This window comes from Triturus cristatus, chromosome 1_1, assembly GCF_964204655.1.
Source record: "Triturus cristatus chromosome 1_1, aTriCri1.1, whole genome shotgun sequence".
Taxonomy (NCBI): domain Eukaryota; kingdom Metazoa; phylum Chordata; class Amphibia; order Caudata; family Salamandridae; genus Triturus; species Triturus cristatus.
Window position 1 is genome coordinate 161,233,883 of NC_140579.1, and position 26,612 is coordinate 161,260,494.

The following is a 26,612-nucleotide window of genomic DNA, read 5'->3' on the forward strand; positions in this document are numbered from 1 at the left end:
ACAGGCACCCTCCTGAGAAGCGGCAGACATAAGGTACTCCACCGAGTCCCACAAGCAAGAAGTGGCCCTTGCCAATACACAAAGAGTGTTAAGGGCCCGCAAAGCCGCACATGTGGAGGCAAAGATATTGCGCCCCCAGGAATCTAACCAGCAGGCCTCCCGTGACAGGGGAGACAACACCGATGTCAGGGAGGGAAAGGCAGTCAGTAAAAAGGGCCCCTGGTAGAGGGGTGAAGGGAAACACAGACAGGATCATGCGGCGCAGGACGGTGGCGGTGCAGAAGTGGCTGGGGCACCAGGTCCCCCGTGGCGGGCCATCCCCAAAAGAGACGTGTGGAGCGAAGCCTCAAAGGGAAGAAGCAGCTTCCGACCACCAGAACCCTGATGGAGGACCTCCAGAAGATGATCGTGGGGAAATGGGCAGCTGGATCGCCCATGCGCAAGATCCCCGCCCCCGTGGAAACAGCCCGAGCGAAGGCAGCACTGGCCTCCGTAGGGCCCAGTGACGGGGAAAGCAGTTCCTCTGTGGACGACGACTGCAAGCTAAGGCGGTCGTCCCCCAGTCCAACCGGAGGAAGGAAAGGCCAAGCCCGGAAAGGAGGAAGGGAGACCGAGGAATGGGGAACCTGAGGTCCTTCCGGCGAAGACTGTGGGCGCGGCGAACAGCCGTCCTTGGAAGACGCCGGGGAAAAAAGCCACGACGCGGCAGCCCGTCTCCGGAGAAGATGAAACCAACAACCGCCGAACCTCTGGAGAAGAGGGGGCGTCCGAAGACTAATCAACGACCCGACGCCGGCCCAGCGCCTTAGAGTAGCGACCGGCGTCAGGTCAACGCCGACCGATGCCGAAGGGGACGCCGGAACGACCTCCGCCACAACGCGCGGCGCAGGAGACCAGAGCTGGGTCGGAGCCGGGGCGGCTAAGGAACGGCGCCGTAAAAGCGTCGACTCGACCTCCGACGAGGCAGCCGCCTGCGTGGAGGGATGAGGGGGGCCCGGGGACACGCCCCAACCCCTAGCCGGCCCCAGCGGCACTGCCAGGGCCAGCAGTCGCCGGCACCTGAGCGGCGTCACCTCGGCCATGGACAAGGCCGCCGCCTGCCCAGAGGACCGAGTGGGACTCGAGGACACACCCCGAGCCCCAGAAACCTCCCGCAACACCACAGGGACCACCGCAGGGGTTTGCGGCGAGGCAGAGGCGCTGTGGTCCGAAGGAGGGGACCTCGAAGGGCCGCACCCCGACGGCACCACATCCTCCGAACTTGGATCCGAACCTGTCGGTGCCAGAGGCGATGCCGCAGAAGTCCCCGTACGCGGCAAGAGATCCGCAGACGTCCCAGGAAGAGAAGGAGGAGAAGGAAGAGCCAAAGAGGCCTTCAAGGCCACTGCATAGGCCTCCATCTGGGCTCTGGTCGCCCCCGCACCGGGAAATGGCGGATAGGGTGGCGATGCGCGGCGCCACACCACCCGCGGAGAACCCACGCCCCCAACAGGCCGGGGACCGTGCCTCGGAGACAAACTGCAACACTTGCCAACAGGTGAGCAACGCTCTGGAGGCCTGGGAGAAGGACGATGCCGGAGACGGAGGCGGCGGTTCTTGAAGCCGTCCGCGGGGGACGGGCGCGGCGACGACGTCGACCTGGACATGCGTGCCGAAAGGAGCTTCATCCGGCGCTCCCGCCGGGACTTCGGCTTCATGTGCTGACACGCCTCACAGTCTGTGGAGTCGTGGTGCTCCCCCAAACACCACATGCAGATGGGGTGAGGATCCGTCGCCGACATCTGCCGTGCGCAAGACAAGCATGTCTTAAATCCCGAAGGCATTCGCACACTGTTCTCAAGAAAACAGGCTAAAAGCAGAAAAAAGAAGGCCTGAAACAGGCCATGGACAAGATCCGGATCCGCGTTGCACGCGGAAAAGAAGAAAACTGAAGTCAGCGCGCCGGGGTGGGGCTTATGTGACCTCGCTGACGTCACGCCAGCGGTGGACGTCGGGCGGAGTCGTGTGGTACCGGCGCGCAGAGATGCTAGGTAAGAAAGTTCTCCAGGTCCAGTCTCACGCCCGGGGATAATTCTATGTTAAGGAATCTGCGGCTAGCAGTCTATCAGATCTGAAGGTTACAGTGCAACACAAGGTTTTACTGCAAGAAAACTGACCCTAGCAATTAGCTTCATATATCAGCACTCATGGCACGCTAGGACGCTCTTTTTTCACAGATGTCTATATCAGAGGGACAGAGTTACAGCATTAGAGAGGCAGGAAAAAAAACAATCCCCTAAACAGGTTTGTAAACTGGTAGCTTAGCATTGGTAGTTCGTGCCAGATTCACGCACTCTAGATGAAATAGGAAATTCAAGTTCAGCCTTCCCTCTTTCCAACATGAAAATGACGAGCTGTTGCTGATCGATGACAAATTAGTGATGTGTTAACAAATGTAGATACTGCACACTTGCAGTGTTGCAAACGCTATGACAACAAACTCTCCCCCTTGGTGACTGCCTTTTCATTTAAGGAGCTCATTGCTCTATCAATAATGTAGAAACACCTTATCACTGGTGGTTGGTGGGGTCTACATTTCATCCCATACACAGCGGCTCTACTGACATTAAATTTGTAAAAATATTTTAGCGTAGGAGCCCCAAAACGTGCTTATCATTTACAGAGAGATAACTGCACTTGTGCATCTGCAATATTACACGCTATTTTAATGTTACTTAAAAAAAGAATCCCATTTCAATCTGGCTGCCACATGTTATTCTACTGCAGGCCCTCTTTTCAACGCCATGCCAGGGCATATGTAGCTGAGGAAGGGAGTTTTAAGCTGGGGAGGAGGTATGGCTTCTTTCTTACCAAAGCGCTCTCCCTGTCATACAGATTTATTTCTCAGGTTGAGAGATGGTGCTATCCTCTCCTCTGTGGGGGAAGCATTTTTAAAACACACGCTCCTTTCCTTGAAAGGTTATTTACTTACAGCCTTGAAGCGACGCGCCCGGCTGAAATACAGCTTTAACAACCCAACATCACCATTCCCGAACCAAGGGAACAATTATCTTTTCTTACAATGAAATATTTAACACGGATTATGCGTCGTGTGTATATATTTCATTTCCAGCCGCTCCTTCGCTGTCAGGTAAATCGATGAATTACAGACATGCTTGACTGGACAGCGATGTAGGGGCCAAGGACGTTTTATTATTATAATGTTAACAACTTCAAATAAATAAGGACAACCGTATCATAATCCTATAGGAACAAATCTGTTGCTTACAGGGACGGTATTCAAGTCCAACGACCGCAGCTCCTTGGCAGGTTAGAACGAATCCACGAGCTTGCCTTACTGTGCAGAACCTTTTAACAAGGCCAACGGTTACTGGACACTTCTCCATACGTACCTGCTAATATGGGTTTCACTTTTACAAAAGACAGTGAGGAGGAGGACATTTTTCTACAATGTTTTCCTACCTCTCACTTTTCTATGTACTGAAATTAATAAAAGGTAAAAACACTAACTATCGCCATCAATAGGTGGCATCAACTTGTTTTACTTAAGGGTACAGAGTCAAAACTGCCTCCAAGCTCAACCCTTGTGCTTCAAGTTTTATTTTCTTCGTCTTATCCCTCCCCGCCCGCCATCCAGGAGATGTTATCTAAACTTTAGTAAAAGGGAAAAAAGAAACCAGTTTAAATATCGACACGGGGGCGAGCCCAGTCTAGTTTTTCACTGCGGTTTGAAGTCAGTCATCTTCGTTCAAAGCACGTGCTTTTCACAGAAACGCGCCGCATTTGCATTTAGTTCTGAACTTTACAATATGTGGAGCCACGTCTCTTCCCTCCGTCACTCCTTGCTTGGAAGGGACGTCTGTTATGGCAATTCACAGGACCAAATCATTAGGCCCTGATGCAATAGTCATCCTTTGGATTTGCCTCTGTTGCCAACGGGCTTAGAGCTCGCCCAATCCGATGCAACCACGCCCGACGACTCAGAAACAGAGCAAGACACTTAAGCAGCCTGGTATACAGGTTCCTCCAAAACCATATAGATTCTTCTGGTCTCCGAGTACTTTATTTTTCTAAATGGGGTTTCCCTTTTTCTTGTCAGGTTTTTAAAGTTTTCCTTTGGCCCGTCAAGTGTCTCACACATAATGTCAGTTTGAAAGGCTATTATTGGACGAGCCAGAAGTTGAGGCAATAGCTGCCCCAGGAGGGATGCTGGTGGATATAGATTTACGGATGTGAGGCAGCAAGTAGGGATCACAGGCCAACAGCTGGACGTCTATTCGGTCCTCTTTCCGGTAGGCCAGGCAACGTCGAATAAATGCCTAGAGAAAAAGAGAAGGTATGTGACTAAACTTGTGCTGGATTTTGTAACAACTTTATGTTTTTTCTTCTTAGGCAAACTGCAAAGCGAACAAACCATGTATATACAGTCTTGTGATGCATAAATAAGGGAACTGGATCATTAACCATACTCACTTTAGATTTTACAAGTTTACAGTGATAACTCCATTCTCTTCTCCCGTTATTAACCATAGTGTCAATTTCCTAAAGGAAGCCCTCTTCCCACAGAACGGGACTGGCTCTTCCAGGACCTTTCTCTACCTCCGATGTGCAGTAATAAAGATCGATACCAATATCTTTTGTCATGTGGTGTTATCCACTGTATCAATGTTATCTTGAGGGATTGTATCGTTAATTGAAATCAACATTTCTGCCCATTCCTCTAAGTCCTCCACCACCGTCTCATTGGCTCTGACCTCCATAAGTCTCCTATCTTTCGCCAGGGCCCATTCTCTCATGCTGGCTGCCCAACCTTTCCTGGTAGGCTTTCTGTTTAACCCCCAACAAATTGTTATGCGTTGCTTGGCAACCATAATCAAACTTCTACAAACTTAAGCTACATTTGCCTATTTAGAGATTTGGGTAAACTACTCAGATTCAGATTTTAAAGTCTTTATTTCGATAATAAAATCATAAAAGACAACAAAATTTACACAAACAGTTGAGGCCATACATTACAAACGCCACATACTAACCAATTTACACATAATAAAAACTATACATTAAAAATAATCCTTGTCAAACATCCCATTTATGTTTAGACGATCCGTTTATGTATACAGTTTTTTTTTAAAAACATAAAATCAATAAATAAAACCATCTTAAAATACTGTGCAATATCCAACTTTGGATTGAAGCTTTTAAGGACGAATCGCATGATCAAACATTTCTAGCTATTCATGGGCTCTAATGATCCAAACCCAGCCCAAGAATTTCGCTGTGCTCACCGCAAACAACTCAGAAGTATTGGTCTTTAGTGCCCGAATCGCCTCTGCAGACCTACCACAAGTAAGCCTTTGAAACAGCGGTTTTAACCATTTTTTACGAGGGTCGTGGTACTTGGGACAAGCAAATAAGAGGTGGCCCTCTGACTCCTTGTGGCCAGGACACCATTTACAAAATTCAGTTACACCAGTGCCCCAATTTTTAACAAATGTATTCAGCGGCAAAGAACCCACCCGAAACTGATGGTAGAGTTTCTTATCTAGCGGCCTGGTGATAATGTCCCAGTAATTCTCACGGGAATGGTCCAGCTTGTTAGCCAGGAACCTGCCTGTTAGACTGGTGGAGCTGGAAGCAGACACTAGGGTTTGTCGGACCGAGGCCCAGTACAATGCTTTGAATTCTTGTTTGGAGGGAAACACATTGGTTCCAGGAGACAACCACAGCTGTTCCAGACCCATTTGCACCAAAATGGTTCTAACCGTACGTAGCCATGGAATTCTCCCGGATCCCTCCAGAGACCTGACTTCAACAAGCTCCTTAGCAAATAAGGCAAGGTCAGGGGAAGACCAAATCCGTCTCCAAAAGGCGACCAGTCTGAACCTCGCCATCTCATTAATTGGATTGCACCCTAAGTCCAAACAAAGGGGTAAAGATGGAGTTGATTGAGGAAGCCCCACTAGATTCCGCAAGAACTTACACTGTGCTTTAAACAGACTAGATAGATCCATGTACGCCCAAAGATCCGCTCCATATAAAATAGCAGCGTTAATCTTTGTGTCGTAGATTTTTAGCGCGGGGTGCACTCGTTTAGTAATGGATCTCTTTTGTTCCCTAAGGAGACAGCCAGTTAAGCGGGCCAGTTTAAGCTGCTGTTCGACTACCTGCTCCTTCCATCGCAGACGAAAGTCTAATGTAACCCCTAGGTAGGACATGTGATCTACTTGTTCCAGGTTAGCACCACCCATCATTACCGCGCTCCGAACCGGAGTATTCCTTGTGAATACCATGAACTTAGTTTTGCCCACGTTTACCTTCAAATCATTGATGACACAAAACTCCTCAAAGCGGTTCAATGCCCGCTGTAAACCGCTTCTGGTCTTAGAGAGGAGCAGAGTGTCATCAGCGAAGATGAGCATGGGGAACTTCTTCCCAGCCAGGGAGGGAGCATCTGTTGGGAAGGTATTGAAAAAGTTTGCTACCTGGTCAATAAATAGCAGGAAGAGAGTGGGCGCCAGGACACAACCCTGACGAACCCCGCGTGTTACTGGGAAACTGTCCGTCACTTGTCCTTGACTGCCCCACCGAACCCTAGCAAAATTGTCCTCGTGCAATTTAACAATTAAATCCAGAAGTTCCAAGGGTAAACCTAGGTCTCTCAAAACGCACCACAGTTTAGCCCTCGGGACCATGTCAAAAGCAGCCTTCAGATCAATGAAAGCGGCGAAAATTTTTCCCCCGCCTAGCAGCACCACCTTCCAGTATATCAGACAGAATCTAAACACCTGGTCGATGGTGCTGATACCAGCTCTAAAGCCTGCTTGCATGGGAGACAAAATGCACTCTGAAACCATCCATCCCTGAACTCTACCTAAGATCATTCGTGCGATGACCTTTTGGAGGGAATCAATTAGGCTGATCGGGCGATAATTGCCCGGGTTGGACCGATCCCCTTTTTTATATATTGGGAGGATCTCAGCCCCCTTCCAGCTCATTGGGATTCTAGCTCCTTGGGCAATTGCATTGGCTAACCTAGTAATATACGGTATCCAAAGATCTTGGTTGGATTTAAACAGATCAACGGGGATTAGGTCCATCCCTGGAGCCTTCCCCCGCTCAGTCAGGCCCAATGCTAATTCTGTTTCTTGTTCAGAAAAGAACAGGACCCCACCGTGGTCCAACAGTGTGTGCTTGTAACTTAGCAAAGTGGGGGATACCGAGATCTCAGACCTAAATTGGGTAGCGTAGAAATCCACCCAAGTTCCGGGGGGGACATGATTTGTAGGCATTTTCGAATCTGGGTCCCTGCCCCACTTGACCAGTTCCCAGAATTTCGTCTGGTTATTGGATGTCGATGCATCCAGAAGATCGGACCAATGCCTATCTTCCCACTCTCTTTTAGCTTCCCACTGGGTTTTTTTATACTGGACCCTGGCTACCTTAACAACTCTCATAACCCGTGACTTGACCGCCTTAACCAATTGACTATAGGCCTCCCTACATTTCCCGTTATACCATTTCTGACGGGAACCTAGCTTTTTTGGCGGGCCTGCCAGGTATGGACTGGATAAAAGAATTTTAAGCTGTTCAAAACAACCTTCGTGGGTCTTGGTAACATGATCGAGGCCAACCCCCTCGGGCACAGTGGCCATAAATTCGTTCACCGTGTGAGTAACCAATTGTGTAATACTTTCATGGATGGTGGCGTCACCCGCTATCCTAGACCATTTCAACCTTCTTCTGTCATTTGTCAAGGTGAGGTCTCCTGTCCTAAGAGTATCTGGGTTCTTCAATCTATCAGAACCCAGATACCTTAGACTGAGCGACAGGGGGTTGTGATCACTTTCTGGGCGGGATACCACTTCCATGTCGATCATATAATGCCAGAGTTCCAACTTTAGCAAGATATTATCTATACGGCTTTTCCTTAGACCATTATCATAGGTATTACAGGCACATTGATCTGATAAGGAGCGGCCATTAACTGCCCTTAAGCCCCTGTTCAAACATAAGGCCAACCAATTCAAAGCTGCCTCAGTCCCTTTGGCGATTTTATCTATTGACAGGTCAGGAATGTTCCAAACTGCATCCTCTGAGGACCCCCAACTGTCCCCAACTGTCTGGAGCGGCTCAAAGGTACAGTTTAAGTCGCCCGCAAGGACAAAAAGATTATCGCTTCCTGAACTATCAAGATACCTATCAACTACATCAACAATGCCAGGGCAGCAGCCACCGGGTAGGCCTCGTGCGTAGATGTTAATAATGAACAGGTCCCGATGGGCAGCTTTACTCAACTTGATGCCCATAAGGTCTTGATGTTCCAGAAAGATTTCCGTTAAATGGACTCCCAAGGATTGCTTCACCCAGATCAATAGGCCCCCTAAAGCGCGCCCTTTGCTACCTCTGATTGCGGGTTTGGAAAAATTAATGAACCCAACCCTGTGGATTGGGGCCGTAGCCCAAGTTTCCTGGAGTAATATAATATCGAAGGTATCTATAAATTCCAACCACTCCTCTGAGAGTAGCCGGCCCTTGATCCCAGCCACATTCCAGGAGGCTACCTTTAGAATGTCTTGGGGAGATGTTACGTTACTTTTATATGATTGGATCGTTGGCACAGTAGGGGCTGGGATCTCCACTACCTTCTCGGGTTCAGCCCGTAACTCGAATCCTGGGATCATACAAGCACCAACCACCCCCATGATTTCCTCTGATATATCCTCAGTAGTTGCTACAACCGACCCCTCCGTAGGGTTTAACAATGAGCCCCCCCCAACAACCTGCCCCATAGAAGATTCCACCCTGCCGGGCACAGATATTACATTCCTATGGCTCTCCACAATACTATACTTCTTACTTGATAAATGTAGTCAATCGACAGCCTCAAGATCAGAAAGGGGGCCGTATCGATTGAAAAGGTGAAGATGTTGGGAGTGATAAGGTGTTCTCACGATCGGACGCCTCCTATCTAATAATCGCTTGGGACGGGGGCCTGGTGTGAGTTTAGAATGTCTATCGGGGTAAAAATAAGCAAGATCCAGTGTTTGTACATCCCCCATTCTTGCAAACCTTGCTTCCCTTCGAATTGACTCTACCACCCAGGGGTCCTTAAACGATACCAAAATGCAGTCACCCTCTAAGTCTTTAGTCCCAAAACCCACCCAATCAACTCTCCTCACTAATAGGATTTCGGTTGAAATAGATGGCGGGAGAGGGTGATTTTTATTCAGCCAAAATACTACTTTATTACGTAGGTCCCTGCCTGTCTCTTTAACACCCTCCTTAACTGGTGCTGCCCCAGTTAACACAATGGTATATTGATTAGATTCTGGGGATAGGTCAGTGCGGGGGTGAACACCCTTAGCAATGTTTCCCCCATTATGAATTGTAGGGTTACGGATAGTAGTTGGCTTTCCTAAAGGGGGCTGGGATGGGGTGCTATGTGCAACTTTTGCCCTGTCATCCACCCTCCCAGTTTGAGCTCGTTGCACTGTTATCATGGAGGAGGTCTTACTAGATTCCTGCACCAGGATGTCTGCACCAACGGTGCTATCTATATCCTTGGAAACCACCTGAGCCATAGATGTTATTTTTGCAGCCCCCATTGTTTTACCAAGGCTCCCATTGTCTGTGTTGTTGATTATGTTTGCCTGAAAGGTGGGGGCCCCCACTACCAAGGGGGGGGCAGTTAGCTTATGGAGTAGGCGCATGTTCCTGTTCGCGACAGATTCCAAGGCTTCGATTTTGATGGACATCAACCTTGTTTGCTCCAAGACGGGGCGCAGGAGGGTTTTGAACATGGCCTCCATTTTTACCAGGAGGATTTCATCGCTGTTAAAGCAAGTGGGGCAAGGGTCAGATGAACCGATAGGGGTTAGAGAGGGGCACAATACATTGGGATGTGCCAAGGGGGGGTGTGTAGCATTGTGAAACTGTGGAGCAGCTGCATTGGTTTTATTAGGAGCATTTAATTTAGGCAGCTTCTGTACTCTCCCCCCATGTTTGCTTTGGGTATTTTTCCTTTTACAGGTTTTTTTTTTTGACGGAGTCAGACACTTCCGGTGGCTTCGACACCGAATTATTAATTGTGTCCCCTCTGTCCAGGTCACTAGCATTTGACCCATTGTACTGGGTAACATCGGAACTCGAATCAAGGTTGTCTGTCGAATGTAGAGAATTCACCCCATCTCCCACAGCATGCATCAGTGCCTCTGTCGTTATTGGATGTACATAATTAGATGGGGCTTGGGCTGCAGGACTAGGAATTGTAGCCAGGGCACCTATGGAGGAACGCTTACCACTGACTAAATCTAGAGAGAGCCTTTTCTCGGTCATTGCTATTTCTTTTTCTAGGATCCCGGTGGCTCTAGTTATGAATGCATCTAGTGGGCCAGAAACTATTCCCTTGGAAGTTTGTAGTAGGACTGTACGGTCTTTACCTGACCTTAGAGGTATGTTAGAGTGGAATAGAAACAAGCAATACCTATGTCAAGCCCCAAACTATAATAATAAGTGGATGCCTGCGGTGATAAAGAACAAAATAAAATGTGAGAGAAAAGGCCGAAAGGTGTAGACAAACTCAGCCTTGACCAAACACAGGCAGGCACTGGCCAAGCCCAGGCTAAACCCGGGGTAGTTACAAGTTCTCAGAATTGACCCTATTACACAGTAGACAATGGACAATGGCTACACTGCCTGGGAAAAGACAAAATAAGCAAACTAGCATAGGGGGGTCGACTGCCGCAGTGCTCAGCAGATGTATAGCAAAAAAGAGCGGGGTAACAACCAGGAATAGTGCCAGAGGATCATGAGAAAACAAAGTCCACAGTACCTTGGGGGGGACCAATGATGGACTGGCACAGCTTAGAGGGGTGGCCCTGCCCCGGCCAACTCCGGTCAGTGTCCTGAAATAGGACCCGGGCGCTGCGTGATGACGTCTGCAGCGCGCGCCGGGGCCTCTGGGTGATGTGGTCTTTCCCGTGCCGTTCCCCTCACGGCGATAATGCAGGCAAGGATTGTGGCAGGGATAACAGATGTGCCCCTCGCAAATGCCGTTCCCCTCACGGCAGGCTCAGTAGCAAGAAAGAGATTCCTTCACCAGGTAAATGCGCGTCCCGCGCTGCGGTGTTGCTGGTGTCCTGAAATAGGACCCGGGCGCTGCGTGATGACGTCTGCAGCGCGCGCCGGGCGCTGTGGCCTCTGGGTGATGTGGTCTTTCCCGTGCCGTTCCCCTCACGGCGATAATGCAGGCAAGGATTGTGGCAGGGATAACAGATGTGCCCCTCGCAAATGCCGTTCCCCTCACGGCAGGCTCAGTAGCAAGAAAGAGATTCCTTCACCAGGTAAATACTCAATATGAGGAAACAAACTCCCCCACCTTCTGCCCCCTTTTTGACAACAAGGCGCTGGTGTGGTGACTCTGAAATGGCCTGAGCCCCGCTAATCAGGACTCAGTACATGTGCTCTGACCCTTAAAAAGATGCATGTTTATTCAGCTTACCCCCAATTGGCATAACTTGATTTACTTGCAAGTCCCTAGTATACGGTGCCGGGCTACATAGGGCTTGTAAGTTAAACTGTGTCTTGTGGATTGCAGCATTAGTTGTGACGCATGAGTGTGACAACGCGAAAGCATGACTCCCAGCCTGCCATGGCCCCCAGATCACATCAGGAATGGAGAAGAGTACCGAAGTAGGACTGCCCTGCTGACTTTGGACCTGGCAATGAAGAGGCTGCACCGACCCGAAGTTGGATTGCAAATGCTGCTTCTTTGGCTGTTCAACTGAGCCTCCACAGCAAGATCCTCAGTACCTGGGTACCCTCACGGGTGATTAGCTATGCCATACAAGTCTTGTTTGATTGATTGATTGAGCAAATATAAGACTGTGACTGTGCTATTGTGCCCGTAAAGAAGCCACCCCGCCAAGCCAGAAGCAGAGACTCCAAGAGTCAGTTGGCTGACTTCCTGTTTGCAACACAGGGTCACCAAAGCTGAGGAAGCCTGCTTGGCCTAGATCACCGCTCATCGCTCCTCACCGCAGCCTAGGAGACAGAAACTCTACGCTCATAAGTTGCACCCAAGTCTGCTGGACTCGGGAGAGTCTTCAGAGCATAGTTTGGTTGCTCAGAAGGAGAGCTATCAATCAATCATGGTATTTGTAAAGCGCACTACATACCCACGAGGGTCTCAAGGCACTGGGGAGGGGAGGGGGGGGGGGAAGAGGTGGGAAGCTGCTACTGTTCGAAGAGCCAGGTCTTGCCATAAGAAGTGAACCACTGGTTTCTGTGTGTCTGGAGACCAGTAAAGTGGTGACTGAATGTTTACTGAGGTTTTGAGGTTTTCCGACCTCTGTGGCCAAAGTCACCCCATCAGGACCGAGCAGCAGCCCCAGGAGGTCCCCCATAAACCACACAGCATCCTCAGCATCCCTTGCATTAGGACAAGTCCATAGAAGTCAATTGCAAGTTGCAAATAACACTGGAATCGGACTGGAGGTTGCTTCTTCTTGAAGGTAACTGTTATTAGGGACTTTATTAGTACCCATGATCAGCTGCCTGCCAGAGCTGGTCGCCCAAGGTAACCGGAAGTGACCATATTCAACTTTAACAAAAGTTTTGCTAAAAATTGTTCGCTGTGTCAAATATGTTGAATTTTACAATGATTGTTCATGGTTAAGTGCAAAGTTGTGATTTACTCTTTCTTCAAGTAATTGTATCTCTGTTTAAATGCTTTACGTGTGTTCCTTTGTTGAATCCTAACTGCTCTAAGTCACAGATACTGAGGGTTGAGCTAAGGGTTGACAAATGAGCCTGACTAGACACAAATTAGGATTGTGATTTTATTGCACGGTGAGGTCCCACAACCACACATATAATAAACCACATTTCCTCACATTGCTGCTTCGTGGTGGGATCCAGAACTTGTGTTTAGCTGTACCTCACAGGTGATTAGTTTGAAATCGCCACAAACATACTAGGTGGACACCTAGTGATTAGTCCTCGAGTTTTACAACCAGCAAGTTCCCTTGCTATTGCCACTTGCTGTACTACATGTGGGCACCTGTTAGGCTGTAATCTTCTTCTCATAAGGCTTATGGGTAAGGCTGCCTCCTCCAGTACCGCCTCAAGTAATTTATTTTCCCAGTTCGACTTCTCTGCACACCAGCAAGCCGCGTGCTGGAGTTGCTTGCTATACAAGTAGGTTCAAGAACATAGACCTCCCTGTGTTTTGCCCAGATTCAGAGCGTCCAAGCACATCCTACTTCTCTTCCTTAAGGAGACCAACAGACTGTCCATTTTGTTTTACAGGGTGATCTGGGTATGAGGCACATTGAGATTTGGAGCGTATATTAGCACAGAGAGCAGTATCATCTTCGCTAGAATGACCCTACCCATTACTGAGAGCAGCAGTGTGTTCTAGAAACATATAGTTGTCTCCAGGCCCTGCAATATCTTGCCCATATTAGAAGCTTACTGATTCTCTGCTGTATGTGCAACTCACATCCCTAAACAGCGTAACTTACCTGGTTCCCAGCCTAGGTTCAGCAGGGGGAGTTACACTTGAAAATTGCAGTGCAGGTTGCAGCACCAGAGGGAGGCGACAGAGAGTGGTGCAGAACCTGGAACGAAACCAGAGGGACCTGCCTTTGGAAGCCCAGGCACGCTATAGGGAGTGGGTAATGTGCCAAGAAGCCACAGTAAGGCTTCACAGAATTCCTCAATCTGTTACAGTGTCGATGGTCCCAGAAGTTCAGGTTGCCGTGGGACAAGGGTCAGAAATGGCTCTGAAGTGGAACAACTTCGGGAGCAAAATCAGGAGGCACGATGATGCCCTCCCGCCTATTCAGGAGAATGAGAGTGGCAGGACGGGGACCAAGTCTCGCAGTGACTTTTCATGTTTTTTCTTTGACTTACCGGAGAATTCAGATCACAACCCAAATCTGTTGCAGGAACGACCTTAGGAGTGCAATCAGGATCCATCTTTGGACCTCAACTAGTCACAAAGTGGAGTCATGCTGTGTTTTGTTACGAACAGCTACGCTTTCTGATCCCAGGTGGCTATGGGATGCATCAAGGAGCAGTCACTGCAGGTCTCAGAGTTGTGGTCAGACACCACAGGCAAACCATGTGTGCTTCTATCACTGATACCGGTTTGCAACATTTCCTACGTGGTTTGAACCCTATTGATTTGGGAGGTGACATTTTTTCGTGCACAGTGTGAAAATTATTTGAAAAGTCAAAACGGCAGCCTCAAAAGAGACAAGGGGTAGCTCCGGAACTCATGTCAGCATGCATGGGTGATGCCTGCATAGGGGCGTGCGTCCCATCCAGTACAGGGTGACTGCGTTGCGGAGCTGTGTGGCGCCATCCGTTGGCACGCAAAGGTACGGATTAAGAGTTTCTGGATCCAGTCTGATGACTGGGGAATGTTCAGAGGGTGGGGAATCTGCAGTTAGAAGCCTGTAGAACAAGTTACTTGCCTTCGGTAATTATATATCTGTAAGAGACATAGATGAGTTATGGATTAATCACCTTAGAATTACCCCCAGGGGTCAGACTGGATCTGGAGAATTTTTCTTCAGTAGTACCCCCTGCACGTCGGTAGGTGGCGCTGGTCGACTCCGCATTCCTCGTGGTCGCCGGAATGACGTCGAGGTATCTACTTAGACGCCGCCCCTGCGCGCGGACGTCAGTTCTTTACATGACATTCCACGCCAGAAGCGCAGAGCCATGCAAGACACTGACCACTGGTGCACAAAACTAGGGCCCTGAAAAGGAAGTCCCTTACTCCAGAAGTCAGTTCGCAGAACGGGGAGGATGGGTGGGGCAGTGAAGAATCCATAACTAATCTATGTCTCTTACAGAGATATCGTTACAGAAGGTAAGTAACTTGTGTGAGAAAGTGGCTCTGTATATACTGTTCCCAAATAGGTACAGGGTGCACAGAGTCCACAGTCCCCAGAGGTTTGGCAGAGGCTAACGTTAGATATAACCTTACTCTCTAAAGTAGTAGCTTGGTCGAGCAGTGAGGCAGTATCAGAGGACAGTGAAAAGCATTTGTTGCACACACTCAGCCAGCAAATGGTCTCACACACTCAATAACTGAACTCTAGGCCAATGGTTTATATAAAAAAAATATATGCTTGTTTTATTTTAGAACCAACAATAGGTATTAAAATATACTTTCTCAGAATGAGATGCTTTATATAAATACTTCTGCAATATGCAATTGACTTTTGTAGAAAGTTACAAGTGGTTGCAATAGGCAACATAATTTTAAACACAATAATGCATTGAGTTCAATGGAAGTTTCAAGTTATTTGCCACGGATTACTTTTGAAATTTCAGGACTGGATCCTAGATTCAGTCCTGGGTCAGTACTTGGAATCAAGTGATGAAAGTCAACTTAATTACTGTGATGATTTTTAGACAATATTTTGCTTAAAAGTTGACACTTAGAAAATATTTCATAGAAAACAGTCAATGATTCCCTATGGCAGAAAATGAAAAATTTCCTAGCTAACGTAACGGAAAGTTTCAATTCTATTAAGGACTCGGAGGCGAGGATTATGCCTTCTTCCTTCACTTTATTTCCATAGCAGCATGAAGGTAAACAAAGACTACGTTTCCCATGAACCACAGGGAAAAAGGTAGTCAAAAAAGGACAACATGGTAACAACCAATCAACAGACAGCATCAACATCCAATCCACAGCGAGAGCGTCCCATATAGTCCTTTGCTAGTGTCCTCTCTTCCTCTTTCGGAGCGTGACGACAGCTGGTCCGCACTCTTCAAATATCCTGTTTTTGAGCGTCTGAACCTGCAAACAATAGAGACGCATTACTCCAGGAAACACAATGGAACCCTGTTACAGAGCAAGACAGGTTACACACATCAGTAAAGTGACAATCAGCACTGGAAAACGTCTACTTACTGTCATACGGGGAGGGATCTCCTCCAGGAGCGAAGGGCGGGATAATCCTCGCCTCCGAGTCCTTAATAGAATTGAAACTTTCCGTTACGTTAGCTAGGACATTTTTCATTCAATGTCAGGACTGGAGGCGAGGATTATGCTTGTTCAAAGCTTGCCCACAACCAGCTGAGCCATATTCAGGACTGGCTTGAAATAGAACCTCTTAAAAGTAGAGTCCGAAGACCAATCTGCAGCATTGAGGATATCCGCAAGGCACGCGCCTAGGCCAAACGCCTTTGATGCCATTGCTCCACGAGCAGAATGTGCTCCAAAGTCTCGAAGGCTTATACCAGCCTCCTGCATCACCCACCTGACCCATCTGGCGATGGTGGGTGAGGAAACCGCTTTAAAGGGTTTCCGGAGCGCAATGAGCAACTGGCGTTCTCCTGGGGGACAGAACTGTTCCGTCATATCCTCGTAAGCCTTTAGGCATTTAACCACACATAACTTTGGTGAGTCCGGGAACGCCGGGTACTAGATTACCCTAGTATGGCATTTAGTACGCCGTAGAAGAGTGAAGGTCACCCCGTCAGGAGTGAACATCCTTCCAGAAATATCCAAGACCCGCACATCCGAGACTCTCCTGCAAGAGATCAAACAAAGGAGCATCGCCAGTTTCGCTGAAAGCTCCTTCCGAGAAAGAAACCGGTTAGGCTGCCATGAGAGAAAAAGATTAAGAACCAGATTCACGTCCCACAAGGCGGAGTAACGAGGTTCCGGAGGCAACGAAAGCCTCACTCCCGAAGCAGTTTGCAAACCAAGGGGTGCTCCCCTATAGGTGCGCCATTAACCGGGGTGTGGCCCGACGAAATAGCCGACCTAAAGGTATCAACGGACCGATAGGCCAAACCTTCAGAAGCTAGCTGGGCCAAAAAATTCACTACCTGAACCACGTCTGCGACCAAGGGATCGTAACCCCGTCGCATACACCAACTGGCCCATCGGTTCCACGCGAACTTGTATCGTTTAACTGTGCTGTCCACCCAAGCCTTTGAGATGAGGCTCTCAGCCGCTCGCGAAAGTCCTGGGGTTTCCCATCTACCCCGGAAATCCGCCACACCATGAGAAACAGTGATCCCGCTGACACTAGCGGGTGAGGACCCCCGTCGGGATTCGTGAGAAGAGTGGGAGACTGGGGGAGTAGGATTGGAAAATCCCAGCAAAGTTCCAGTAGAACTGGAAACCAAACTTGCGACCTCCATAGGGGAGTGACTATCACCAGGTCCGCCTTCTGCCTGCGAACCTGCGCTGAAGAGCGCGTGATCATTGCAAACGGAGGAAACGTGTACCCCTGCCGGTTTGAGAACCTTGGTGAAACACCACGGAGCCGACGAGAGACCAAACGGGAGGGAAGCAAACTCGTAAACAAGGTCGCGCCAGGTGAACTGAAGAAACCGCCTGTGCGGAGGGAAAATCGGAATAACCAAGTAGGCGTCCTTGAGATCCAGGCGAACCATCCAATCGTGGGGTCGCAAGACATCTCGCAGGAGGTGAATCCCCTCCATTTTGAAATGGCGGTAAACGAGCCATTCGTTGAACTCGCTTAAATTGATGACTGGTCTCTTGCCGCCGTCTGTTTTGTCTACTAAGAAGATATTGCTCAAAACAAAAAACCTCTTGAATGGCGGAAGGCGGGAAGAATGGCGCCCTTCTGCAGGAGGGATGCGACCTCCTCGTCCACCATGGCTGCATCTGGAGCCGAAAACTGAATGGGACGGGGATTTGCCCGCTGGACCGGGAACCCCGTGAAGTCTATATGGAACCCCCTCACCGTTTGGAGAACCCTAGCATCGTGCGTGAGAGACAACCAAGCCTGGAAGCAACTTGCCAACCGCCCCCCTATTTCTGACGGGGAAAAAATGTGAAGACTCACCGGAGTTTGAGGCAAAGGATCCAAGCGGAATCCTCTTCCTTTGCCTCTGCGGCCTCTGATAGGGTAGAAATTCCTGAATCGGGACTGGTCCTGCGACTGACCGGAGCCTCTCTGGTTACCCTGCTGGTGACCTCGACCGGCCGAGCAGCCCCTGCCTCGGCCGGCCCCATGAAAAACACGGGGAAAGACTTTCTTGATGGTGGACTGTGCCCTATCGAGGGAAGTGAAGGTATTCACGAACTTGCCCAGTTCCTTCACAAAAGGTTCACCAAACAGGCCCCCTTGAGCCACAGCGCCAGCCTCGGAATCCGCCAGGTATCCCAACTTGGGATCTATCTTTATAAGGAGAGACCTACGGCGCTCGGTAGAAAGGGCGCAATTTGCATTGCCCAGAAATATAACCACCCTTTGAGCCCAGTTGGAGAGGGTTTCCGGGGAAATATTAGAGCCTGACTCCTTGGCCTCCTCAGCCATATCTAAAATCTTGGTAGCCGGTCCCAAGGCGTCCAGGAGTTTGTCCTGGCAGGCCCTCCAGGACCTATCAATCCCTTTTTTGGGGTCTCGAATGAACTTTTGTAAAAAAGTGGACATCCTGGGGTCAATTTCGGGGGTGAGAGCTACTTTACCCTCCAGTGAGGGGCGAGGGCACTCCGCCCACAGGCAATTACGGGCCTCTTTTTCTAAGGGCCGACGGATGTGTTCTGCAACATAAGCCGCCACCTTCTCCCCGGGTACCCACTCCGAAGAGCGGGGATGAACAATATCATTCGGATCCAACATATCCGAGGTAACCGAAGGAGGAACAGTAGGGCGAGGAGGAAACTACGGCCGCGAAGGACCGGGATCTGAGTCTGGATCACCTGACGCATCCTGGTCAGCATCTCTAGGGGCAGGAGGGTGGGGGGGAGGGGGGGGGGGAAGGGGGGGAGACGACACTCGGCTGTACCGCCTGATTGTCCAGGAAAGCCTGTCGCAAACGCTCAAAAGCGTCAGAATCCACTCCAGACACCCGAGGGCGCTTGTTCGGTGGGGAACCCTTGGGAAGGGGAACAGAGGGAGTAGGCAGAGCAGCCGGGGAACCCATGCGGTGTTCCAGGCGAGAAAACGCCTCATTTATCTGGCGCTAAAGCCTGTCCTCAAGGGGGGATATAGCCTGACCCACGGCTTGGTAAATTGAGGAATCCACCGCCTCATAAAAGGCATCCCCCCAGGGCATCTCAGCTAGAGGATCTTCCTCCTCCAGGAATTGGTCGTAATACTCCATGACCAGAGACAATGGAGTGGCAACTTAAACAGCCCTTATACAGGCCTTCAACAATAGGCTGGGTGTCAGCCAACTCACTTGCGCAACTGAAGCGCTGCAATTGCAGGGAATCAAGCCCCCAGGGACCACTGCTGGCAGAAAGAAATACACAAATCCACCACACCCCCAATGCCAGGAGGGGGGTGCTTACCGGTCTGTGCTGGGTCCCTTTAGGAATCCCTGGACAGGTTATGTACAAGACCTCTAGTGAGGCGTTCAATCAAAGCATACAGGACTCTGTTTTTAAAATGCTCTTGACAACTTATGGGCAAACAGAGCGTAATGTGCAGATACGGCCGATCGCGGGTTAACTTTACCGCCGATCGCCGTTACAGACCCCCCAAGCGGGCGTTCTCCTCAGACCGGGCTCTTTGGGAATGGCGCGCGCGGTGTTTGAATTCCCTGAAGAAAATCAAACCCCGCAACGCACCTTCCGCGACCTCCTGCGCCCTCTAGTGGCGGGAGGACCAAGAGCGAAGCCAGCAACGCGCCGCGTATGGACGAGGAGATCCTCGAGCCCGCGGCGCCCTTCAATAAACAAACGCACCGGAGCGCGGAAACGACAACGCACGTTGCACAATCAGTATAGCAACAATGTGAAGCCTACTAAAAAAGGCGGGGGGGTTGGGAGGGGCTATGTAGCAGCGCCGAGAAGCGCGACCGCAATACACATGAGGTAAAACCCCCCCACAAGAAATCAAATCAGCATATACGAAATTACAATCATAGTCTAAACGCTAGAACATCTAAAGAGCACAATAACCTCCATTAAGCACTACACAGTAAAAGAAACTGAAAAGTACTTATCTTGCTGCGGAGCAGCGAAGAAAGAGGAAGAGAGGACACTAGCAAAGGACTATGTGGGACGCTCTCGCTGTGGATTGGACGTTGATGCTGTCTGTTGATTGGTTGTTACCATGTTGTCCTTTTTTGACTACCTTTTTCCCTGTGGTTCATGGGAAACGTAGTCTGTTTATTTTCATGCTGCTATGGAAACAAAGTGAAGGAAGAAGGCATAATCCTCGCCTCCAGTCATGACATAGAATTCAAGTTGCACGTATAGTATGTTCTCGTTACTTTTGTAATCCAGTACTGGGTGCCTAGACTCAGTGCTGGGACCTTTATCCAAAACAGGTAAGTAATTATGTTTTCAGAAATTAAACGATTTTTAAAGAATATTTAAAGATTGCAGAAATTGACACTTAGAAGAAATTTCACAGAAAAACAGTCAATGATTTCCTATGGGAGAAAATTGGGTTACTGGTAAATACAGTTGTAAGTATTTTTCAGAGTCAGTGCTGGGCACCAAGATCCAGCACTGGGAGCTCACCTAAGAGCAGGTGAGTATTTTCGTTTTCGTTACTCGGCTGATTTTTGGTGAATAATTTAAGTTTTGTAAAGTCCACACTTAGAAGAAATTTCAGGAAAAGCCAGTCAATGTTAGCCTATGGAGAAAATTGAGTTATCGGTTTAAAGCTAAGTACTCGAATGTCAGAATTAAGGTTCTGGGCATAGACTCAGGAGTCTCCCAGGGTCAGGTAGGTACAGTTGGTTCACCCTCAGCGGCACAAGGGCGGCCAGGTGCAGAGAGAGAGTTAGGCCCAATTTTATCCTATGAGAGGTAGGGGGGGCCTTGGTTGGTGGCCGCTGACTAGCAGGCCACGCGGCTGTGGGAGCTGGGCTCCTGGTCACTTACTCAGGGCAAGTGGGGAAGTAGATAGGTGTAGATGTTAAACTGCCAGGGCCACTTGGGCGGCAGGTTGCAGTGTGCTTTTGAGCCTTCGGGCGCTCAATTGATTTCAATGGGAAATCTCCGGTTTAGAAAAAGACTGCAAGCTCGGGGACGAAGATTCTTCAGGTACCACCAACACTTCGAGAGGTAAGTTGGGTAGTTGGAGGATAGGTAGGTACCCCGGGATTGGGCACAGGGGGCCGCGGGGCGCCGGGTGCAGGGGTGCCTTGTGGTGTCGGGAAATCTTACCCTCTGTTGATCACGGTTGGGGGGGGGGGGGGGGACACCTGGTTCTGAGGCTGCAGGCTTCTTCAGGAGTGTCGAGGGAAGTCCTTGGGTGCCAGATTCGGGGTCACAGTCGCCGTGGGGTCGTCCCCGTGGTCTTTGTTCACTCCGGGACAGGCCAGGCTTGGCGGGTGCAGAGTGTGCTGGGTTCGGGGTTTCGGGCTGCTGCCAGGGATTAGAAGTAGATTTTGAGTCGAGCCTCTACTCATGGGAGTCCCAGGGGCTTAGAGTCAAAGGGTAGCCAGGTCCTCCGGGGTTTGTGAGGTTGCTGGCCACAAGAGATGCCGGGTTGGAGCAGGAGCAGGTTCGAGGGTCGACAGGCCGGTAGGGCTGGGGCCAAAGCAGTTGGTGTCTTCCTCTTCTTAGCAGCTGCAGGGCAGGTCTTCTTTCTTATAGCTCTTCTTCGGATTTCGGAATCTGGAATCTGGGGAAGGAAGGTTCAGGGTGCCCCTAAATACTAGATTTAGGGGCGTTACAGGTAGGTGAAGGGCAGGGACCAATGGGCCCCTGTCCTGGGGTGGGTACACCCCCTATCCTGCCTCTCTCCTGTGGGAGGGGGCAGTAGCCTAGTCCTGATTGGGCAGGGCCTCCCATCTTCAAGATGGCGAGAGCCCGGAGATGTGCTTCACCTCGCCTCCCCCACCTGAGGGGTGGGGTTGGCAGGCTGGCACATCCCCTGTCCTTATTTGGGGTTTCCGGCCAAGCTTCCCGCCAGAGTGGGGGGTTGCAGTGGCCTGGGGAAGCTCACAGAGGCGGCATGCCTTTGAAGCTTCCCCCTGCTCATCCTGGGGGAGGAGATTTAGCACCTCGCCCAGGATGTGCATTGTTGCAGACCCAGGAGAGCAGGGGCTCTCCTACCCCGGGGTCCAGCAACATGTCTGCTGTGTGGCAGCCTAGGCAGCCTCAGAACAGACGTGGATGGTAGGTTAGGTTTCAGGGGACATCTCTAAGATGCCCTCTGGGGTGCTTGGTACATTAAATCCCACACTGGCATCAGTGTGGGTTTAATGTGCTGAGAAGTTTGATACCAAACTTCTCAGTCTTCAGTGTTGCCATTATGGTGCTGTGGAGTTCGTGTTTGATGAGCTCCCAGCACCATATACTCTTAAATGGTCACAAGGCCCTGGGTACCTAGGGTACCATTTACCAGGGACTGACATGTAGCCAGGGTTTGCCAATTTGTGTTTTGTGTTTTAGGGAAGGAACATAGGCCCTGGGCACCTGATTGGCAGGAGTCCAGGTCACACTCAGTCAAAGTACATTCAGCAAAAAGTGGGGGCATACCATGCAAGAAAGATGGCACTTTCTCACAACTTGTTAATCTGAAAGAGACAATTAGTTATGGATTTCTCACCTTAGAATAGATACCCCAGCAATACCAACCCCGGAGGTGGGTCTGCGAACCAAGTTCACACCAGGAAGTCCTGGAGAACTCAACGGCCAAAAAAGCCGTCTTTCCGGACTTGACTATCCAGGCAGTAATGTTTAGTGAACGTGTGCAGTGATGCCCACGTAGCTGCCTGGCAGATGTCACTGAGGGGGACTCCACGTCCCAAAGCAGTAGTGGCTGCCGATGCCTGGTGGAATGGGTGTGCAGTCCTACTGGAGGCTCCTTTTTCGCCAAGGAATAATAGATTTTAATGCAAAGGACAACCCATCGAGAGCTGGTCCGTTTTTGCACGGCAGGACCTTTCTTGGCGCCCACATAGCCAACAAAGAGTTGAATTGTTTTGTGCGATCCAGATAAAATGATAACGCATGCTTTGGATCCAGACAGTGGAGTCTTTCCTCTTCCTCTGAAGGATGCAGAGGTGGGAAGAAGGTGGGCAAAGTGATGGCCTGTCCTATGTATGTGGAAAGAGGTAACCACTTTGGGAAGGAAAGAAGGCCTAGTGCGAAGAACAACTTTGTCCGGATGAACTGCCAGGAAAGGAGGTTTGGAAGAAAGAGCCTAAAGCTCACTCACCCTTCAAGCAGAGGCGATGGCAACCAAAAAAGCAGTTTTAAGTGTCAAAAGCCCGAGAGGAGTGTTATGTAGCAGCTCGAAAGGAGCACACATAAGATAGGTCAGGACCAGGTTCAAGTCCCACTGGGGCATTACGAAAGGGATTGGAGGAAACAAGTGAGTGATGCCCTTAAGGAAGCGATTTACAATAGGGGACTTGAAAAGAGAAGGCTGGTCAGGCAGCTAAAGGAAGGCCGAAATGGCCGAAAGACAGCTTTTTCGTGTGCCCAGAGCAGAGCCCTGCAGGGCCAAAGAAAGAATGAAGAGGAGAACCTATGAAAGGGGTGCAGAAAGGGGATCCACAGCCTTTGCTGCGCACCATGCTGCAAATTTGTTCCATCTACAGGTGTATACTGTTTCGGTGGAGGGACGCCTGGCTGCCAAGATTACATTGCAGGCTTTTGGGAGGAATGTCGAAAGCTGTCAACTGTCGCTGCTCAATCTCCACGCAAGGAGGTGGAGGATGGACAGGTTCGGATGGAGGACCATTCCCTGCTGCTGCAACAGAAGATCCTCCCAAAGAGGCAGCCTGATCGGAGGATCGATGGTCATGTGCAGAAGCTCGGGATACCAGACTCTTCGTGCTAGTCCGGAGCCACAAAAATGACTTGGGCCCGGTCACGATTGATCTTCTTCAGCACTCTGGGCAGAAGTGGTATAGACGGAAATGCGTATAGAAGACCACAACCCCACTCATGACGAAAAGAGTCGCCTAGCAAGTGCCGCCTTGGAAATTTCAATGCGCAGAACTGCTGACATTGCAAGTTCTCTTCCGTGGCGAATAGATCTAACCAAGGCTCTCCCCACTGCTGAAAGAGACCTTGCACCAACTCCCGTCCATGACCCCACTAGCCCTGTTTGTTGCAGTACCACATGGCGTTGGTGTTGTCAGTGAACACCTGCACTACCCTCCCTATGACATAAGGAAGGAATGCCTTCAGTGCAATACGGATCGTCCGAAGCTCCAGAAGGTTGATGTGGAGGCCTATGATCTCTGCCTCGCACATGTGGCCGCCCCACCCCAGAAGTGATGCATCTGTCACCACTGTGAACTCTGGTTGGGGAAGGGAGAGGGACCTGCTGTTGACCCAATCCTCGTTCGTTAGCCACCACTGCAATTGGTGGGCAGCGCCCTCCGAGATCTGGACGCAATCGGGAAGATATCCCTGATGCTGCGCCCATTAGAACTTCAGGTCCCACTGCAGAGCCCACACATGCCACCTGGCATAGTCCACCAGCAGGATACAGGAGGCCATGAGGCCCAGTAGCCTCAGGGTCCTTCTGACTGAAACCAGGGATAGAGTCTAAAAGATGAGAATCATAGCCCGAATATCCCAGACTCGCTGCTCGGGAGGATAAACCTGAAACGGCGCTGTGTCCAGAACCGCTCTGATGAAAAGGAGCTTCTGAGAGGGAATCAGGTGTGACATTGGCACATTGTTGGTGAACCCCAGCAAATGCAGGAGGTCGTCCGTAGTCTGGAGGCGGGAGATGACAGTCTGGGGCGAGCCCACATTCAACAGCCAGCCATCGAGTTAAGGGAAGACGGGAACCCCTGATTTGTGCAGATCAGCTGCAACCACCACCATCACTTTCGTGAACACCCAAGGGGCTCTGGTAAGGCTAAATGGGAGCATGGTAAACTGAAAGTGCTTGTGGCCTTCCGTGAACCGTATGTAACACCGATGGGCCGGAAGGATGGGGATGTGAAAATAAGTGTACTGCAAGTCTAACGCAACCATCCAGTCTCCAGGGTCAAGGGCAGACAGGACCTGAGCCAGTGTCAACATTTTTAACTTCTCCTTCCAGGGGAAGCGGTTGACGTTCCTGAATCCAAGATAGGACGCAGGCCCTTGTCCTTCTTGGGCACAAGAAAGTAGTGGGAATAACAACCACGACCTACTTCTGGGGCAGCAACTCGTTCGATGGCTCCCTTGGCCAAGAGAGCCGGAACTTCCTGTTGGAGAAGGGCCAAGTGATCCTCCGACATGCAATGGAATTGAGGTGGCATGGATGGAGGGATAGTCTTGAAGGGTCGGACTAGGAAGCTGCTGTAGAGGGGGCAGTGGTGGACTGGCCTACCCGCTGGCCCCCTGCCCCCCATGACGGTGGGTCCCACGTCCCCGGCCGCACATAGGCTGGACAGCTTGCGCAGGCCTGTGACTCTAAGCAGAGCGTGGTTGGGCACCCCTTCGGAAGCCACGAAAGGGCAAAAAGCAGATTGCGCTGGGTGGGTGGAAGTGAGGCCCAAGGATCTGACCGTAGCCCTGGAGTCCTTTAGGTGCTTGAGCGCTTTGTCTGCCTTGTCGCCAAACAAGTGACGGCTGTCAAAGGGCATGTCCAAAAGAGTAGCTTGGACATCACCCGAAAAGCCAGTGAAGCGCAACCAGGCATAGCGTCTCAGTGCTACTGACATTGAAATCACCATGCATAGTGAGTCGGCGGTGTCCAGCCCACATCTTATTGCGAACTTTGCTGCGTCTCTCCATTTGGCAACTGCACCGCAGAGCACGGCCCGAGCCTCCTCTGGGCACTGTGGCAGCACTTGCGTGACCGTGTCCCACAGTGAGAGTAACGGCCAAAGAGACATGCGGTGTTCACCGACCGCAGTACTAAGCTGGAGAAAGAAACCATCTTCCCAAGGTGGTCCAGATTCTTAGATTCCCTATCAAGTGGTGCGGTAGGGAATGCGACCTTGGAAGTTGAGACTTTGACCACCAAGCTTTCGGAGTGGGGGTGTTGGGAGGAGAAAATGGGGTGGCGTTGGGCAATCATCTAATCCACAGGAGCCCCTGTGTTGGGCTTGAACCAAGTGTCCAAAAGGATGTCCGTGAGGGCCTCATTAAATGGCAGCAGGGGCTCCGAGGAGGCCGCTGCCAGTTGAAGCGCCTCGGTCAGGAGGTTAGTCCTGACCGCCACCGTAAGAAGCTCAAGGTTTAAGGCCTCAGCAGCCCTACAAAAAATCACTGCGTATGACGCACCATCCTCCATAGCCACGGTAGGAGGAGATAGCATGCCAAGGTCTGGGAGGTGTCCAGACCACAGGCCTCACCCAACTCCAATACGGTTCTTCCAAATGGTCTGCTAGAGGGTCCACAGACCCCTCCCAGTCCTCCTCACCCTCCTCTGGTAGCAACTCAGGACGATAGGGAATGCCAGGGGAGAACAGTGGTACAAAAGTACCAGTCGGCGCCGGACACTATGTCGGTTGACCCCAGTCCGTGTCCACATAGAGAGGGAGGCTGTGGTCGTCGTCGGCTGGGGACACAACTGGCGTTGGAGGAGGTGGAGGTGTCGCCACTAGATTCAGGGCCGGAGGAGGAGTCACCAGGTCGACCGGCACCGATCGGGATCCAGTCCTGGATCCCTGGGGGCCCTGCGGCACCGGAGCCACTGGCATAAAAGACCTAGAGCTCCCAGCCGAGTCCGCTGGGACCAAAG

The 26,612-nt window shown here is 50.5% G+C and overlaps 1 protein-coding gene across 7 annotated transcripts in view; it reads right to left on the reverse strand.

Annotated features, from left to right (window-relative positions):
• Nucleotides 1–4,100: 4,100 nt before the first annotated feature.
• The window catches only part of TLK2 (tousled like kinase 2), a 2,417,851-nt gene continuing 2,395,339 nt past the window's right edge, over nucleotides 4,101–26,612 (reverse strand). For all 7 annotated transcript variants that reach the window (XR_014968435.1, XM_085624076.1, XM_085624079.1 and 4 more), the window contains one exon: nucleotides 4,101–4,319. Coding sequence is in view for 6 of the 7 variants with exons in the window: in XM_085624076.1 (XP_085480202.1) it covers nucleotides 4,146–4,319 (174 nt within the window). In the remaining variant the exon portion in view is untranslated. The remainder of the gene's footprint in view (nucleotides 4,320–26,612) is intronic.